Here is a 17477-nt window from a genome sequence, read left to right as displayed (position 1 = left end):
AGGAAATAACAACCTAAAATTGGCCTTATTTCCGTTGTTTTGCGCCTCCCTTCACATAATGTAATATATCTCCTATCACCACATCTAGAGATTGCAGATCTCATACAAGGCCAATAGTTCACTCCTTTATGCAAACCTGCAGCCGCCCGCACAAATGGTGATGCTGATCTGATTATCTATAAATTAAGTGTGCCATTTTCTAAACATGTGCATCATTTGTTTTCCGGTCTCATGGTAAATACCATCCATATTTAGTTCCTCTTACTGATAAATTTACCCCAGCATTCTGTTATCTGACATCTTTGATCATGTAGCATTTCCCCTACCTTCTGCATCACATCACAGCTCATCATTGCTCTGAGTAATATGACTCTATCTCTGTCTTTGAAAATATATTCCTTCCTTTAAGATGTTAACTGACTTAAAACTCATCACAGTATTGGTGATAGTCTTATATAAGGTATTGTTTATCAATCTGGTAAATAATATTTGAGGGTTGCTCTTGCAGCACACACAACAGCTATATTTGAAAATGTGCATGGAAGTGTAGAAATGTCTTGTTTCTTTCCACTGAAGATAAACACACAGAGACCTTTTTTCCTTTAACACTGTGTATTTCTAAAAGTCACAACTGAGATTTATAACTGCTCTCAGTTAAAAGTTGAGATGTTGCTGTAGGCTATGTGCAAAGACTCGAGGGTGGATTATGTCCAATGTCAACAACATAAATCCACAGATACCAAATGCCAATTTTGATTAAACATACATTTTCTCAAATCTCTGCACAAGATAAGACAAAAACTGACGTTTTCCACTTTGCTCTTTAGGACTGTTAAGAACTTTAGATGCATGCATATTCAACCTCTTGAACATTTCCAAGACTTTTCTTTTATGTGGTTCGTACTGACACCAAAAATAATCCTAACATATGTCTCCCTCTGGTGTATAAACACTGCAGTGGACAGATGCCACAGCACGTGTACAGGAGCAGCCTGCAAGTTTAAATAAGTGGAAACATGTCATTAGAAACTATTTAGACACAATACACAACGTAATCGATCAAAAACATCCTCTCTTTAGTCTAAATGTACTGCATCCCATCTCGTGGAACTGCTATTAACCAATTTAAAGAGATGTATTTACATTATTCTGCTGAATTACAGTATTTCCGCTGGCCAATGAACGCACCACAGTTAAACGCCCGGCCCTTCTTCCTTTGCGTCAGTTCCAACATGGCAGCGCCCGATGCTGTGGACGGAGTGGAGGGAGGCAGCAGTGAAACGGGGCTGATTCTGTCCGAGTCAAACACCGGGGACACAAAGAGACCTCAGTTCGGGACCCGCTTCCTCACAGACCCGCGACAGGTGTTCCAGCACAACGCGTGGTCGGTACCTTCCACCACAAACCACCACAAAGGGCCGAGAGATGTTCATGTGCATCTCTGTAACAGCTGCAGGCTGGGACATTAGCACTTACAGTAGTTTAGCAAGCCTTCCTTCTGTAGTGTGATTTTATTCATTTTGTAAAAAGGCTATTATTGCGCAGCTTTGACTTGTTACTGACTATTTTGCATTCGTTGTTTTGGCTCGTTGTTTATCAGAGGACATGTGCTGTTATTTTGGCCTGTTTATACAAACAAATCTCATTATAAAGTCTATTAGGTACTCTTAGGTCATTTTATTATCTATACATCTGATTTGTTCGTAATTAACAAAAATAATTTCATTTTTTTTTTAATATATATTACAGTTCTACATTTAGTTATTAAAATTGTTGCAGATTATTTCTCTGCTGATAATTGATCACTTGGCTTTCAGATGTGTTCTGTTGCCTGATGTACCAGCATAAATCATTCTGGGTTAAAAAAAAAAAAAATCTTTATGCGAATATGTGTATTTGAATGAAAAATTGTTAAAAGTAAGTTTTCCTGGAAGCATCGTCTGATGTAACAGGTTATAGTTTTGCCGGTGATATAATGTACCACTGGGAAAAGCTTTGTCCTGAATGTCACAAGAAAACCTTCACGTTGAGGTATCTCAGGACCGCCACGTGTTTCTGTGCTGTTATTCGCCGCAGTGCTGCATCCTCACCGGATACTTGTGTTTTGTTTTGGACAGGGACAACGTGGAGTGGACTGATGAGCAAGAAGCAGCTGCCAAGAAGAAAGTCCTGGAAAACAGTCAGCCACTACCTCCAGAGAAACGAGGTGGCGTTATTGCTGTCCACGCTCGTGGCTCATACACACACACACGCACAACAAGCATTAAGAGTACATAACAGAAGTATAACTGCTTGTAATCAGCAGGACAGCATCCCACAATGTTGCATTCATTTTTCCTTTCATTTGAGTGACCCTGTCTTTGTTGGAGAATGTTTCTATTTGCGGTGTCCAGATATAAGTCATATTAGGTTTTTTTTGTCAATCAATATTATACATAATGTTTCTCTTGTGATGATTTGTAAACATGTCGAGATGCGGTACGTTGTCGCATTAACACGGGTGGTTCACCTTCTTCCCGCAGAGGAATACGACAGCCGGGCCAATCAGTTCTGGAACGAGTTTTACACGATCCACGAGAACCGCTTCTTCAAAGACCGTCACTGGCTCTTCACGGAGTTCCCAGAATTGGCCCCCCAGTGCAGCCTGAACCATGAAGCCCACCCCGCTGTCTGCGGTACAGATGGCAGTCAGCGGGATCAAAAACAATGCGGGGAGTTTGCAGCTTTGTCTCTCGATGATGGCGACTTTCCCGGCTCCTCTGCCAAGTATCGTATCCTGGAGGTGAGAGATTATCATGAGAGCATTTTAAATCTCAGAAACGTGTTCATAGATTTTCATAAAGATTTATTTTTTTATTTGAGATGCAGATAAAACATTTTTCTGGAAGAAAAACATACATGTTGCACTCAAGAAATTGTATTTATCTGCTGAAGAACGAAAAGCTAAATGTTTTTTTTAGCTTCAGGATCTCGCTGAAGAATTTGTGGCCACAAAATCACAAAACAGATCGCTAAAAGCAGTTTGCTTTGAATTATTTGAGGTGTTCAATCTGTTATTTTCCTCCTGAATTCACATGGGTCACAATGTTGCATGAGAATTGTGCGGCCTCGACAAACGCACATTTTGTAGCAGCTGTAGCAGTCGGTCTTTATATCTGGAGAGGATTCAGTCTCTTGAAACAATGACTCCCGTACTGTGGTACTGCTGACGTGGGGTCAAAAGAAGTAAACGCCGTCTGAATGGATGTACTTTGTTACAGGTTGGCTGCGGTGTGGGAAACACAGTTTTTCCAATACTGAAAACTAACAAGTAAGTGCAGATAAGACATTTTGAGGCATCAGGCCACGTTTTAAAAAAAAAGAAAAAAAGACCAGTTATATCGTGCAGCATTATGTGTACTGAAAACTGTAACTTCGCCTTTTGCAGTGACCCGGGACTCTTTGTTTACTGCTGCGATTTCTCCAGCACCGCTGTGGAGTTAGTCAAGGTGAAACGGCTGGGATCATTAAAAAGGATTGATGTCTGCTCATCTTTTGGGTTTTGGGGCTAATTATTGAATTAAATCTGTCTTCTTCTTCTCATCAGACTAATCCGGAGTACGACCCTGGGCGCTGCTTTGCCTTTGTTCACGACTTGAGTGATGTAGAAGCCAATTACCCCGTCCCCGACGGAAGCCTTGATGTTATAGTGCTAATCTTTGTGCTATCAGCGTTGCATCCCAACAAGTAGGAGCTTCTTTCTTTGCCTCGATTCTTTTTTTTTTTCCCCCTTTTGGTTTTCACTCAGCGGGAGTCATTAGATATTACAATGTCTCAGGATGCAGGACTCCATCAGCAGGACAGCACGTCTGCTGAAGCCGGGGGGAGTGATGCTGCTCAGGGACTATGGACGCTACGATATGGCACAACTCCGCTTCAAGAAAGGTTCGTCTGGCTTAAAGCCAAGACAGACTTCGGTCTCTGAAAGATCCATTATTCATGGACTATTTACTGGTATCGATCCTCGGACATGATTTTCATTCACGTCTGTTTGCACAGTTTCAGGATTAACTGATTTATCGGCTCACTCCAAAGCAAAATCTGTGTTTTAAATTTTTTTTTAAATGACAGTGTGCTGCTTTTAAATATGTTAAAGAACATTATGGACTACACTTAATGCAAAGAGGACAAGACGTTGCAATCTTTGGACATATATGCAATATTTACAACGACACCGCAATTTAAAAATGGCAACGCATTAATGAACACGTGTTGAGTAATGTTTGCATTTGTTTGTTGTTGTCTTTATTTCTTTCAGGAAGGTGTCTATCAGAAAACTTTTATGTCCGAGGTGATGGAACACGAGTATATTTCTTTACTCAAGGTAAACATAAGGACATATTAACAGATTTTCATTTTATTTTTTTTCAGAGTGACTCTTTAGTCGCGTACTGTATATAAAAATTATTTCCGTGCGTCTTTGTTTTTCAGATGAGCTCCATGAGCTGTTCACTGAGGCGGGGCTGGAGAAAGTGCAGAGCCTCGTGGACAGAAGGCTCCAGGTGAACAGAGGGAAGCAGCTCACCATGTACAGGGTGTGGATCCAGTGCAAGTACCGCAAGGCTCCCGTTCAGCCGCCCGAGACGCAGGGCTGAGAGCGAGGAGAGAACCTGCCCGGCTCGACCTTCAGCTACAGCTGAAACAAAGGCGGTGTCGGCTTCCTTTCAAGGATGTGTAGAACTGACAAGCTTAAGTTGTGATTGTGGTGAAAGGAATGCAACAGGATGGTCATTTTCGGTGAAAGCTTTACACAATCTAAGCTGCCACGATGTGGGTGGACTCGTTTTATGGCCAGTGTTCTTAATTGGTGCTGCAGTCCTCGCCCCAAGAGCGATGATTTATCATTTTCTGCCGAGGGGTTCGGTGATCTGAGAAACGGCTGGTTACCCCGGTGTACATCTTTCTACTCTCCCAGACATTGTTTTTTTTTTTTTTTTTTTTTTTTAATTTGCTGGTGTTTTGAAATAAACGGCATGATTTTTTTTTTTTTTTTTTTTTTTTTTTAAAGAAAGATGAATGACCTTTTGTACTTGCAAAATAAAGAAAGAAACTATTAGAATTGATTATTTTTCCTTAGTATTTTAAATCTGTTTCCATGTGTCCCAATTCTACTTAGTTTCCCACCACAAACAAACAGTTCAACCCACATTTCTGCTTAAATAGCTTGTTAAGATAGAAACAAAACGTTCATTTTGCAGATAATTGATATTAAGTGAGTAAATAGTGTGGGTGTGAATGTCATGGGAATGGAAACTTTGTGGTAAGTGATCATTTAGGAGGTTGTGCGGGAGGGCGTTGTTAAATTGTATTGTGTACAGAGGGATTTGCCATTGGTCCAGACAAGAGATCTGGGGCAGGCGTGGACTGAACGAAGGTGAAAATACTTGGAACAATCTCACGAGAAAATATGAGATTTTACTGATTATTGTTTACATTGCAAAAACATGAGAACCGAACCGAATCGATCCGGATTCAACTGAAACGCTTTGCAACAGCACAACTTCCGAAACAGATTGGTTTCTTCCCTGCAGCGAGGAGGGCGAGTGGAGGCGAACTTTGTTTTGATCGAGCTGAAAGCCAGGACCCGAAATTCATCTCACCACCGGGGGAGATAAAGATAGGGGGGGGGGGGGGTAACTAACGCTGGCTTAAAGACATTATTTATACCTGGTGAAAAACGCAGAATCTCGAGGGTCGCCATTGTGTGGAGCGAGATACCCGACCTAGGCACGGCATGGTCCTCAGAGACAAGGATGCGATGGGGATCCCCGCCTAAGGAGCGCAGAAAGGCGGGTTTGGGATACCCGGAGTCGTCGAGGCCTCCGAGGGGGGGGATCCTCCGTCGTCTACCTCGAGCCGCACGGCCGCGCTCCAGTGTCTGGATCGTTAACAATCGGCCACGCGAGGGACGCGGCTGCGAATGCGGCCTAAGCCTGGGAGGGTCCTGCCGAGCACCGGGGAAACAACGGGGACGGTTTCGGGGTTAAAAAACGGGACCTCCGGAGGACCGAGAGAAAAACAACAAGTTACAGTAAGTGTCTCGTCAGATTGTCGGGACAAAAAGAAGAGATGTGGACGGGTCTCGTGGCGCGAGCACCTGGCGACGCGGAGCTGGAAGATGCTGCTTTTTTTTTTTTTTTTTTTTTTTTTTTTTTGTGGAGGTAACGCTAGCCCGTTGGGGTACCTAACGTTAGCTTTCTCCTGTTCGTTAAAAAAAAAAAACACAAAAAAAAACAGTTCACCTGCTGCGGGTGAAACGAATCCGACCGCCACATTTGGGTCAACATTTATCCACATTTGCCTGATTTTTTTTGGGGGGGGTGGTGGTGGAGGTGGAGGGTGGAGGAGGTGGGGGGGGGGGGGGTACGTTAGCTCCTTGAGAAAAAAAATAAAAAAATCACATCTCGGGTTACTCCGCCAACGTTTAACCGTTAGCTTCCTCCCGACGCTACGCTAAAGTGATGGGTCGACGTTATTAGCTCGTTTAAAACAACCACGTCAGCCGGCCACCCCTCTCGGGGATCGTTGACTGGTGATCATTGTTAAGATCGAGGACTCAAATTACGTCTAAAGTTAAAACATTTCACAGAACCCGCTTCTCCAAAATGGAAATGCATGCTGCAGGTTGCACTCTTTTTTTTTATTTTTTTTTATTTAAATGTATGGGAGCCGTGGGGGGCGTTTAACTTACAACCTTTTGTACAAACTAAGGTACTTCTTGTCTACTGTGGCCTTTTCCCACTGCTGTGAGGGGGGGGACCTGGCGGTCCCTCCATTAAGTGACCTTTCGTAACTCCAGCGCCATGTAAGTTACGCCTATAATGCCAGGGCGTTATCACGTGATGCCATCATTTTCCAGGCAGTGACTCTACACATCTGGGCTACGACTTAGATGCAAATCCAATGCCTGTTATTGGCTGTATTTTGTGGGTGAGTGTTTCACTTTGGCAACCAAGTTGCATGCCCACTGAACACACATGATGGTGTAAAACATCATTGTCAAGCCTATTGATGACTCAGAGCAAGAATTTTCCACATCTATATAGCTAAAAAAAACAGCCGTGACTCATCACACAACCAGTGTCTTTTGAAACGGTGATCCCTCACTCATACTTGAATAACCCAGACTCCACAACGCCTTCCTTAATCTGTGCTCTTGTCTCTGCAGCCATGATGGAAGAACTGCACAGCCTGGACCCCCGACGGCAGGAGCTGTTGGAGGCTCGCTTCACAGGGGTCGGCGTGGCTAAGGTTGGTCTCGCAGCAGATGTCGGGCGAAGGTCTTGTCAAAAGTGCTCATCATCGCCGATTTTCTTCATTACACATTGTTTTTTTTTTTTAATCTCTTCCTTTTCTTTGTCTCACTCTGCCTCGGTATCATTCTGCTGTTTGGCCTGGACCGGCTTGGCCCCTCTCCTTTTCTTTGTCTGTCTCTGGAGAAGGTTGAGCTGTGTCTGTGTTTTTTGGCTGGTGTGACATGGCATCTCTCCCTGGCTCATGATGTAGTGACTGTATATGCGAGAGTGGTGATGCCTGCCAAAAAGGCCACGGACGGGACAGGGGGGACAGGGGTGGTGGTGGGGTGGGGGGTGAGGAGGGGGAGGAGTGAAGGCAGAGGAGGAATGCAGAAATAGTTCATGACCAGGTATAAGTGGAGGCAGCATTTACCCCGCCGCCCCCCCCCTTGCTTGCTTACATGGGATGGAGCTGTCTTTGTGGAAGGTGATCTTGGAACAGTTAGGGAGTCGGCTCCAGGAGTGGGCCCTGTGCCAGCCATAGGCAGAGCTGGGCCCAGAGCATGGCATGGCTGCTGCCGCAGAGAAAATGGCGGCTTTCGCTAAGGCATCATGCCACAACCACCCTGTATGACAAGAGATGCAATGTGTGTGTGTGGTGGGGTGGGTAGTGGGGGTGAGTAGGGGGGGGGCGCAAAATGAGTGAGAAGTGTGTCAACAAATGGCTGTGGAGAAATATGGGTTGGTGGTCTAAAAGCCCTTCAATGTCACAGAGTAGCTTTGAGTTTTTTTGGTTTTTTTTCTTGACCTTGGACAGCCCCGTGGCACCACCGTTCTCCGTCATCACTGAGTTGGCATAAAAAAAAAAAGAAAGAAAGATTGTCCTCCTGTGAGGACAAAAGGACAGAACACCCTTTGATAATGGAACACAGGGGGGCCTAAAATTGTTGCAAAGTGCATTTCTTTTTGAACAAACAACCAAGATATTTTCTGGTGGCGGCGGCAGGGAGGTTAAAAAGAAACTGTCATTCTTAGATCAAGCAAAGCCTCTTTTCCCCAGTTTTCTCCAGAAAAGCAAAGAATGGTTGCGTCCATGGTGAACAGGAGAGAAATAGATGACATTATCTAAAGGTGACAGACAGAGAGAGGAAGACATCCCCAGCAGCATGCCTAATGTTCAGCCATTTTAGGAGGGTTCAGTGAGAGAGCTCCAGTGTGCTCTGAATGACTAAGTATCTCTCCCTGATTGGACAGTGCCTGCTGAATTCTGATGTGATTCATTTGATTGACAGGCATCACCTAGGGAACCAGCATTAGTACTGATGCAGGTCTGCATACAGTGGGAAGTTAATGGTGATGGTATTTGGCCAAATCTCCGCCTCAGTTTCTCACTCTTATTTTCCATCTCTGCGTGCGCTCTCTCTTTCTTATAAGTGCATGAATTTGGAACGTACAATTTTAGATGTACATATCTTTTGCGTAGCTTTGTTGTTTAATGGATCCCTGCGCTTTATTTTTATACGCTCTAACCTCATTTTTAAACAGGGCTCGGGTCAGAATCAAAATGAGTCATCCAATCAGAGTCTATGCAGTGTGGGCTCGCTCAGCGACAAAGAGCTAGAGGTTAGTCTCCATTAGATATTAACAGGATTTTTTTTTTTCCTTCTGTGCCAACCATCTCCCCCGTGTTGCTTCATTATACATTTGGTCGATTCTTCCCCGACAGACTCCCGAGAAAAAGGCAAATGACCAGAGAGTGAGAAAACGCAAAGCAGACCACTTTGACAGCAGCCAAGGTGAGATCGTCCCTCTGCTGTGACCTCGTCATCACGCATCCCAAATACCCACCTCCCTCCCTCTGAACTCTCTCCCTCTCTCTTCCAGGCAAAGCAGGCTCAAGGGGACATAAAATTAGCGATTATTTTGAGGTGAGTGCCGGGAAATGTCCCTGTTTCTTTCTAAGATGCTCCATTATTGGGTATATAACTTTTCTCACCTACTTTCTAACCCTTTCTTGTAGCCAGTCTTGGTCTTTCCATTAAACAGCTTTCTTCTTCTTCTTCTTCTTCTTCTTCTTCTTCTTCTTCTTCTTCTTCTTCTTCTTCTTCTTCTTCTTCTTCTTCTTCTGTCTTTTTATGTGTCTGTCAGTTTGCGGGAGGTAGCGGTCCTGGTACCAGCCCTGCCAGGGGAATTCCACCAGTGGTCCGCTCTTCCCCACAACACTCTCTGTCAAACCCCCCTGTCACGGTGAGCATGTTTGCTCTGTGGTCTTTTCTTGTTCTTTTTTTTTATTTAATTTTTTTAAACACTCTTTCTTTCCATTCTCTCTCTTGCACACTTGCAGTCGACACCAGTGGGTTAAGTTTGTTAACAGTTCGGAAGATTCTGATTGTCGTCTGTAAACACCATTGTTCTTCAATTTTCAAAAGCCTTGAAATCATTTTGAGAGTTTCTAAGTGCTTTTTTTTTTTTTTTTTTCATTGAGAACATCACTTTGAAATCTTCCATCTCACGTTCCTCTGATGCCATTTCTTGGTTATTGCTTTCCTGAGAGTCTCTTAATGTCATGTTTTATCATGACCGGCAGCTCCGGCTCTCGACAAATTATTAAATAGGATGAAATTCGCAGATGAAGGCATGTGTGAGGTTTTTATTGCATGAGTGTTTGTGCCTCCCAGGTGCAGCAGGGAAGCCCCTCCTCCATCAGCTCGGCCAACACGGAGCACTCCACGTGTTCAATGAAGCCCGCTTCTCTTCACGTGCTCCACAAAGCCACACAGGTACATGTCACACACCATCGGGTACAATTCAAAATAAGTTGTTAAACAGTTTGCATATAAACCGAGAAATTAAAAGAACCATCAGAAACTGGGACATATTGTTAGATGGGGCTCCTTGATGCTCAACATATGTCCGGGATGCGGAATGATTCTCCATTAACAAACACTTTTTGTGCTCACTATACCCTTCAGTCTGACCTTACAATAGAGAAACTAACAGCAATGGAGAACAACAAGAACTCTGACCTGGAGAAGAAGGAGGGCCGAATAGACGATTTGCTGCGGGTACTAATCTCATTACACTTCATCCCTGCTACTCTGCCTGCCACTTTCTGTGGTTTTGAAAATATTATGTTCTCTCTGTCTTTGTTTTTTTTTTTTTTTTTTTACTTCAAGCATGTCAGAGTTGACACATTCCTTCTGTACATGCATAGCCATGTATACATGTTGTGAATTGTTTTGACCCGGCCGTGTTTCTGCTTGTTTTGTATGCTCTGCTCCAGGTGAACTGTGATCTGAGGAGACAAATCGATGAACAGCAGAGGATGCTGGAGCGATACAAGGAGCGCTTAAATAAGTGTGTGACCATGTCCAAGAAGCTGCTCATTGAAAAAGTATGTTCATGTAATAGCACTCTAGATTTATTTTAAGCTACAAGTTTCCAAAGTGAGTGGGTCATTGTGTTGTTGTTTTTTTTAAGCCCTGATTTAAACCACATAGAATCAATAGCTCATGTTTGATGCCTGCCTTTCTTTCCCTATTTACTTCAGTCCAAACAGGAGAAGATGGCGTGCCGGGATAAAAGTATGCAGGATAGACTTCGACTGGGTCACTTCACCACAGTGAGACACGGGGCGTCTTTCACTGAGCAGTGGACAGATGGATATGCCTTCCAAAACCTTATTAAGTGAGGCTCCTCAGTTTGTACCTTTTAACCTTCTGCTTTCACAATTTGTCTTTGTTATAACAAATTTAAGAAATTTAGCTTGTTTAAGAGTCAAAAACAACGTACTTCTCTGTTTCATTCCGTTTTACTTTTTTATCTGTCAAGATACATAAACTTACATAAATGTGTTCTTGTAGATTAAGCAAAGTCAGCACATCAACATGGGAGATTACAGTAGATCATAAACAAACAGGGAGATTAATTCTGTCTGTATTCCCCACTAATGAATCGTCTTGTGTTTCCAGACAACAAGAAAGGATCAACTCCCAGCGAGAGGACATTGAAAGGCAGAGGAAGCTGCTGGCCAAACGCAAGCCGCCCTCCATGGCCCAGACGCCACCGCCGAGCCTGGAGCAAAACAAACGCAAAAGCAAGACCAACGGAACAGAAAGTGAAACGTATGCTGCTTCTGTGTATATTTCATAACAGCTGTGTACATATTGGAAGTTGAACTAAGTTTTTTTTGTTGTTGTTTTTTTTCTGTTCTCGCAGGTTATCGCAGGCGGAGTATCATGAGCAGGAGGAAATCTTTAAGCTTCGACTAGGCCATCTTAAGAAGGTAATACTTTTTTGGTGTCTCATTGTGGTCTTTCTTTGTATGGATTTTTTTCCCTTAATTGCACAATTGTTATTTTGTCGTCTTTTGCAGGAGGAGGCCGAGATCCAGGCAGAGCTGGAGAGATTGGAGCGGGTTCGGAACCTGCACATACGAGAGCTGAAGAGGATCCACAATGAAGATAATTCCCAGTACGATTTCTTCTTGAGTTCGTTTCAGATGTGGCATATATAACACTGCTGCCTTCATCAATCTGTCCAAGGGAGGCCTTTTGTGCCATTCACACACGGCTGACTTTTCTATTGATGTCCCTTACGGCTTCAGTCAAACATGCCGAATTCATTCAGCCGATGCCGGATCGTCACTGAGAAAGTTGTGTCATTGTCCCCCCCAAAAAACCCCAAAGCTGTTCCTCTTCACGGTTAAACCTGCTACTTTCAAGCGATGGGATTAGGTCGCAGCTTTTTTAAGCCTCACCTTCTCAGTTGTGCTGATTGGTCGGCAGTGCACTATGCATTAAAACATCCTGTTTCAATAGGCCCTTATCTCGTGCAGGCCTATTCATAGAAGTGACTGCACCATTCAGAGTCGCTCTGTGTTGAAACTGACGAGAAAATCTTACTCGGTCCAATTCGGTAACATTGGTTCTAATGCAGACCTGAGACTGACACATTAAACTGCTGTGGGATTAACAGAAAGCTGTTTGTGTGTATAAGTGGCTGTGTATCTGTTACGACTATAATATTGTATTGTCCCCCCCCCCCCCAGATTCAAAGATCACCCTACGCTAAATGACAGATACCTGCTTCTCCATTTACTTGGACGAGGAGGTTTCAGTGAAGTTTACAAGGTGAGACCTTCTTCCCTCCTGCTCTTCTCATAGTTTATACATGGTAAAGATGTTCTTGTTGTTGTTTTAATAAATGTAGACCGTAGACAAGACGTTGTGTTGCATTTGTGCTCTGTTAGTACAGTTGTTCGACTTAAAATGTGGCACAATGTCAAGTCCATGTCGGCACCAAACACATGTTGGTTTCGTACACGGTTGCCTCGCGAGTAATGTCATTTTTCTGCTCCTTTTAAAGGTTTGAGGGTTGTCGGTTTAAATATGTGGTACATTTCGAGGCCTGAGATTTTTTATGTTACACTGTTGAAAACTAATTTAATTTCTGAAAGTGATGACATGTCTGCGCTGCTTATACTTTGCTTATAACACACTCCGTTGACATCAACATTTTGAAGTAAATGATGAAGCTAGAATGTGAGCGTTGTTCCAAGAATCTGCTGTAGTCACAGCAGAAATATTTCATGAGCACAGCTATCAAACGTGAAGCAAAAGTCTCAGTGCAGTAACGCCAAATGCAGTTTTTCTTAACTAATAAGAAGCATTTATTTTCCAGGCCTTTGACTTAACAGAGCAAAGGTATGTTGCTGTCAAAATCCACCAGTTAAACAAGAACTGGAGGGACGAGAAGAAGGAAAATTATCACAAGTGAGTGTTTTTAAGCAAATACGACAGTATATCTACCTGCTCACCATTCACTTTATTCATTGTGCTTTAGATTGACAGTCATAATTAATGGTGAAAATGTGTGTTTTCTTTTCCAGACATGCATGCAGAGAATATAGAATCCATAAAGAGCTGGACCACCCACGAATAGTTAAACTCTACGACTACTTTTCACTTGACACTGACTCGTAAGTCATTCTCTTCCCAACAAATTTCTGCCCTCCCCTCCAAAATATATACTTACGCTCCATTATGTGGTTTTAATCCCGCTCCGTTGTTGTGGAGCAGATTCTGCACGGTCCTGGAGTACTGCGAGGGCAACGACTTGGACTTCTACCTGAAGCAGCACAAGCTGATGTCCGAGAAGGAGGGCCGCTCCATCATCATGCAGATCGTTAACGCCCTCAAGTACCTCAATGAGATCAGACCGCCCATCATCCACTACGACCTTAAACCCGGTGAGTCTCCACGTCTCTGTAGCTCCGGCGTCGTGGGAGAATACGCCATCTTGTTTCATTTTCTTTGGCACAGTTCTACTTCACATTAAATTAATAGAAGTACAGCCAGTAAAATGAACTACTTTCCACCCTGCTGCAGCTACTGTACTGCTGATTGGGAGTTTTTTTTTAATTTTATTTTTTTAATTTTTTTTTATGGGGTGCCAAACACGGGTTATTAACAAGCAGCTAAATGAATGAACACGCAAAGTTATAATTCGGTCATCACGACTGAATGGGGCGAGTCGGTTAAACTCAATTGCTGTTTTAGATTAAGTCTCTAATCCTGCTCATTAATCCATTTAAACCAATATAAGCATGTTTGTTAGTTTGCAGAAAGTGACGGCGCTGCCTTCAACAGAACTGAATAATCCAAACTTTAATTAATATTTTAACTGGATAAGCATAAATCGGAACGCTTTTCTTTTCTTTTTTTTTTTCATACCTGTAAATCCTCTCGTCACCCCGCTCAGGTAACATCCTGCTGGTGAACGGCACCGCCTGCGGGGAGATCAAGATCACAGACTTTGGCCTGTCGAAGATCATGGACGATGACAGCTACAACTCCGTGGACGGGATGGAGCTGACTTCACAGGGAGCGGGGACATACTGGTGAGAAAGTGACAAAGTACAGGACCCGGGGGCGAGACATTAAGCCAGCTGTCGGTAATTACAGCCTCCATATGCATGAACAAGTGAATTACAGAGAAGCAAGCAAGGGAGAACGGAGCCGATGCTTTTAAAGATGGCGACGCAGGGAAAAGATCCGTGCTCGTGCGCAGCTCACGGGGCCCAGTGGGCATGCAGAAGTAGAAACCAGCTAACATCAAACAGAAGCAGGGGATTGTCTCCGGCAGGTGGGACAGAGCAGCCAGATGCTCAAAGCACAGCAGGCGCATGGAGACGGGAGATGGAGGATTTTTGTCAGATGGAAGACGGATGGCAAACGAGTTGCCGTTAGATAACGAGCACTTGAAGTCACTTGTGCTGATTAGCTGGGTTTGTTCCTTGATAACAGCAGAGTGTGTGTGGCGGGGGTGGGGGGTGGGGGGGGGTCTTCTTGTCTTTGATCGTCGATGTACCGTCGTAGGCATAACACTTTCAAGATGGAAAAGCAAAGATACGAAACACAAACAGGGTTATGATCAAATAAAACAACATTTCAGTGTAAAAAGTCAACTTATTAACGGCCAAAGTGCAGTTGTTGCGTCGCACAACATTTGGATCATTCATCGCTTCACTCACAATAATTAAATGTTACTGAAGTATTTCTCGGTGTTGGTTAAATCTTTTTTTTTTTTTTTTTTTTTCTTCCTGGGGTACGAGTACATTCACAAAAGTAATCTTGTTAAGATGAGCCACGTAATGCAAACAATTCTACAGCGAGTGCCTGGTTCTTACTTAGGATGCCATTACTTCCCATGTGGGCACAGAGAGCCGAGATCATGTTGCAAGAAATGATTGTTAAACTCGCCTCGATGTCGTTACCTTAAGAGGCATTTGAAAGTCTATAAATTATAATCGGGTTTGTTGAAATTGACGCGTTTTAACACGGCTCCCCCTTTTCTCCCGCAGGTACCTGCCTCCGGAGTGCTTTGTGGTTGGGAAGGAGCCGCCGAAAATCTCCAACAAGGTGGACGTGTGGTCTGTGGGAGTCATTTTCTACCAGTGTTTGTACGGCCGCAAGGTAGGAGACACACCGAATAACAGAAATGTTGCAACAAGACATTTGAGGTCTAAAGTTTGTACAATAGAAAAGTAAAAAAAAAGAAAAAAAGAAATGCATTTGGAATATTGTCAAACGGTTTTAATTTTCCGTAACAATTAAGAATTTATCATTTTAGACCGAAGATTATAACGTTTTAATTGCTCATATTCGCTTCATTTAATTTGTGTTTTGTCCACACTTCGGGGAAACGTATCGGTAACACCTCTTTTCTTCCTCTTTTGTCTCCAGCCCTTCGGCCACAACCAGTCCCAGCAGGACATCCTGCAGGAGAACACCATTCTGAAGGCAACAGATGTTCAGTTTCCCCCAAAACCTGTAGTCACACCTGAAGCTAAGGTACCGCACTCTCTCATCTCACTGCTTTTCTCTTCAACTCCCACAGGACCTTGTGTTCTCTCATTATGCTCTCATGTTCACTTACATGGTCTTTTAGGAGGATTTTTTTTTTCTTTTTTTGGAGGGGGCAGGGGGTCGGGATCATTGTCGTTTTCTGTTAAAATCTGTGCTTGGGATTTTCTTTTCTCAGATATTTCAATCTCTTATCTTTTCCCCCTTCCAGGCCTTTATAAGGCGCTGTCTAATCTACCGCAAGGAGGACCGCATCGATGTGCACCAGCTGGCCAGCGACCCCTTCCTCATGCCTCACATTCGCAAGTCGGTGGCCTCCTCGGGCACCTCGGGCATGGCCGTGGCCTCCACATCCAGCTCCTCCAACAGCAGCGCCTCAAACTGAGCCCACACCCCTGAACTGAACTTGACCGAATCATTTGAGGAGAGTGGGCTGGGGTAGGGGGGGGGCGACACCGTGCTGCGTCCCCCCCCCTCCCTCCCTCCTGACAGCATCCCACTTTGCCACGAAGAGCCCAGTGGGTGGGGAACTGGTCAGATGGCATCGAGGGGTGGGTGAGGAGTCATGGACGGGTGAGGAAGGGGAGACCGACGTCACCCTTCGGGGCCCTCTCATGTCCATCCACCCCGGCCCACCTGTCCTGCTTTCACAAAAAAGGGGGGCGGCATCGTTCTGGGGGTCAAAGCCCCGGATGACTCGCACGGCAATGAAAGGGGCAAGTTGCGGCACTGCGTTGGTGGAAAGTGGGGTTCAGTGTTTTTTGAATTTTTCTTTTTCTGCTTCAAAAAAAAAAAAAAAAAAACCCAGAGAAAATAAAACGAAGTATAGAACTGCTTCAGCCGGGCCGCATGGAAAGAACCGCGGACGGCCTCATACGCACTCTCACACGTAGACCCATGCATGAGTCGATCTGGTCCGGGGTAGTCGGAACTCCCTCAGCTCAAACATTTGTTTGTTTGTTCTCATCTCTCCTTGAATCTTAACAGAGAGAACCAGTCCGGGCTGTCGTCTACCAAACCCTGAATACCTATGGCACTACATCATCCAAAACCCGCCGGTCTGGGTAAAATTTCGCCTCAATTAAATTCCAGACCCGGATAGTTTGTGACGAGGAGGGACAGAAGTTAACCATCTCACCACCACCCACCACCCCCTCCCACCACCTCCCGAACCCCTCGTCAAGCTCCTGTGACCAAAGCGTAGAACTTCCAGCTGGTGGCAGTGTTCCACCTCAGTTTTTATAATGAATGGTTTAGAGTTGTGATACTTGATATGGAGTGGAAGCTGTTGAGGAATGACCCCTTTTATGCTTTTTTTTTTATTATTTTAATTTTATTTTTTAAACAACTTTTCAATTTTACCAGTTTTATGGAGAAAACTGTTGTGTTTTCAAGTTGCCTTTAATTAGAACTGTTCTCGTTTTGATCGATTCCCCCTCCCCTCCCCCCTCTACCATAAACACATATTTATTTAGGTATGTTTGAATTTATTTTTGGCCAATAAAATGCAAGGGACTGGTTTACCTAATAGTACTGTTGGGGGCGATTGGGCCTTAGCAGAACGTTGCATAAACCATTAAATACTATTGGTTAAAACGTGTTTGTTGTGCTCGTCTTCTGTGTTACCCGGGTTTCCCATCACTGATTTCTTCAGAGGAATATTCTCTGTTTACAAAACAGCTGAGAGTTCATTTATGAGCATTGTTTCTGTACTTTGTTATTAATTTATTTGTCAGTTTAAAACTGGTTTAACGGACTATAAATCAGATTTAAACACCACTAAATACTCGCATTTAATTGCACCTACAGTAGCCAGGGATAGGTTGAATTATTCATA

At 43.9% G+C, this 17477-nt stretch overlaps 2 protein-coding genes across 5 annotated transcripts; both read left to right on the top strand.

Moving 5' to 3' along the window:
- Positions 1-1203: 1203 nt before the first annotated feature.
- Positions 1204-5037, top strand: mettl2a (methyltransferase 2A, methylcytidine). 2 transcript variants are annotated; one of them, XM_069148611.1, is made up of 9 exons: positions 1205-1384; positions 2118-2206; positions 2523-2782; positions 3261-3310; positions 3428-3488; positions 3587-3726; positions 3818-3924; positions 4298-4363; positions 4471-5037. In XM_069148611.1, the coding sequence occupies exons 1-9, from the start codon at positions 1233-1235 to the stop codon at positions 4632-4634; spliced, it is 1089 nt and encodes a 362-aa protein (XP_069004712.1). In that variant the 5' UTR covers positions 1205-1232; the 3' UTR covers positions 4635-5037. The 2 variants fall into 2 exon arrangements, with proteins under 2 accessions (XP_069004713.1, XP_069004712.1); XM_069148612.1 differs by lacking the exons at positions 3261-3310; positions 3428-3488 and having other exon boundaries at positions 1204-1384.
- A 345-nt stretch (positions 5038-5382) lies between these two features.
- Positions 5383-17240, top strand: tlk2 (tousled-like kinase 2). 3 transcript variants are annotated; one of them, XM_069148609.1, is made up of 21 exons: positions 5383-6070; positions 7208-7290; positions 8820-8897; positions 9001-9070; positions 9159-9202; positions 9423-9521; positions 9959-10054; positions 10247-10339; positions 10558-10668; positions 10825-10961; positions 11246-11398; positions 11493-11559; positions 11650-11747; positions 12325-12406; positions 12957-13048; positions 13165-13254; positions 13355-13524; positions 14037-14175; positions 15139-15250; positions 15521-15628; positions 15852-17240. In XM_069148609.1, exons 2-21 carry the CDS (start codon positions 7210-7212, stop codon positions 16023-16025), a joined length of 2094 nt encoding a protein of 697 aa, XP_069004710.1. In that variant the 5' UTR covers positions 5383-6070; positions 7208-7209; the 3' UTR covers positions 16026-17240. The 3 variants fall into 3 exon arrangements, with proteins under 3 accessions (XP_069004710.1, XP_069004709.1, XP_069004711.1); XM_069148608.1 differs by having other exon boundaries at positions 9953-10054; XM_069148610.1 differs by lacking the exon at positions 9423-9521 and having other exon boundaries at positions 9953-10054.
- The last annotated feature ends 237 nt before the right edge of the window (positions 17241-17477 follow it).

The sequence above is a fragment of the Embiotoca jacksoni genome, unplaced genomic scaffold (assembly GCF_022577435.1).
Source record: "Embiotoca jacksoni isolate LCO1_2020_lvr unplaced genomic scaffold, fEmbJac1.0.p SCAF_15, whole genome shotgun sequence".
Lineage (NCBI taxonomy): Eukaryota > Metazoa > Chordata > Actinopteri > Embiotocidae > Embiotoca > Embiotoca jacksoni.
The sequence above is the reverse complement of the archived record's forward strand: the minus strand, read 5'-3'. Positions and strand labels throughout refer to the sequence as shown.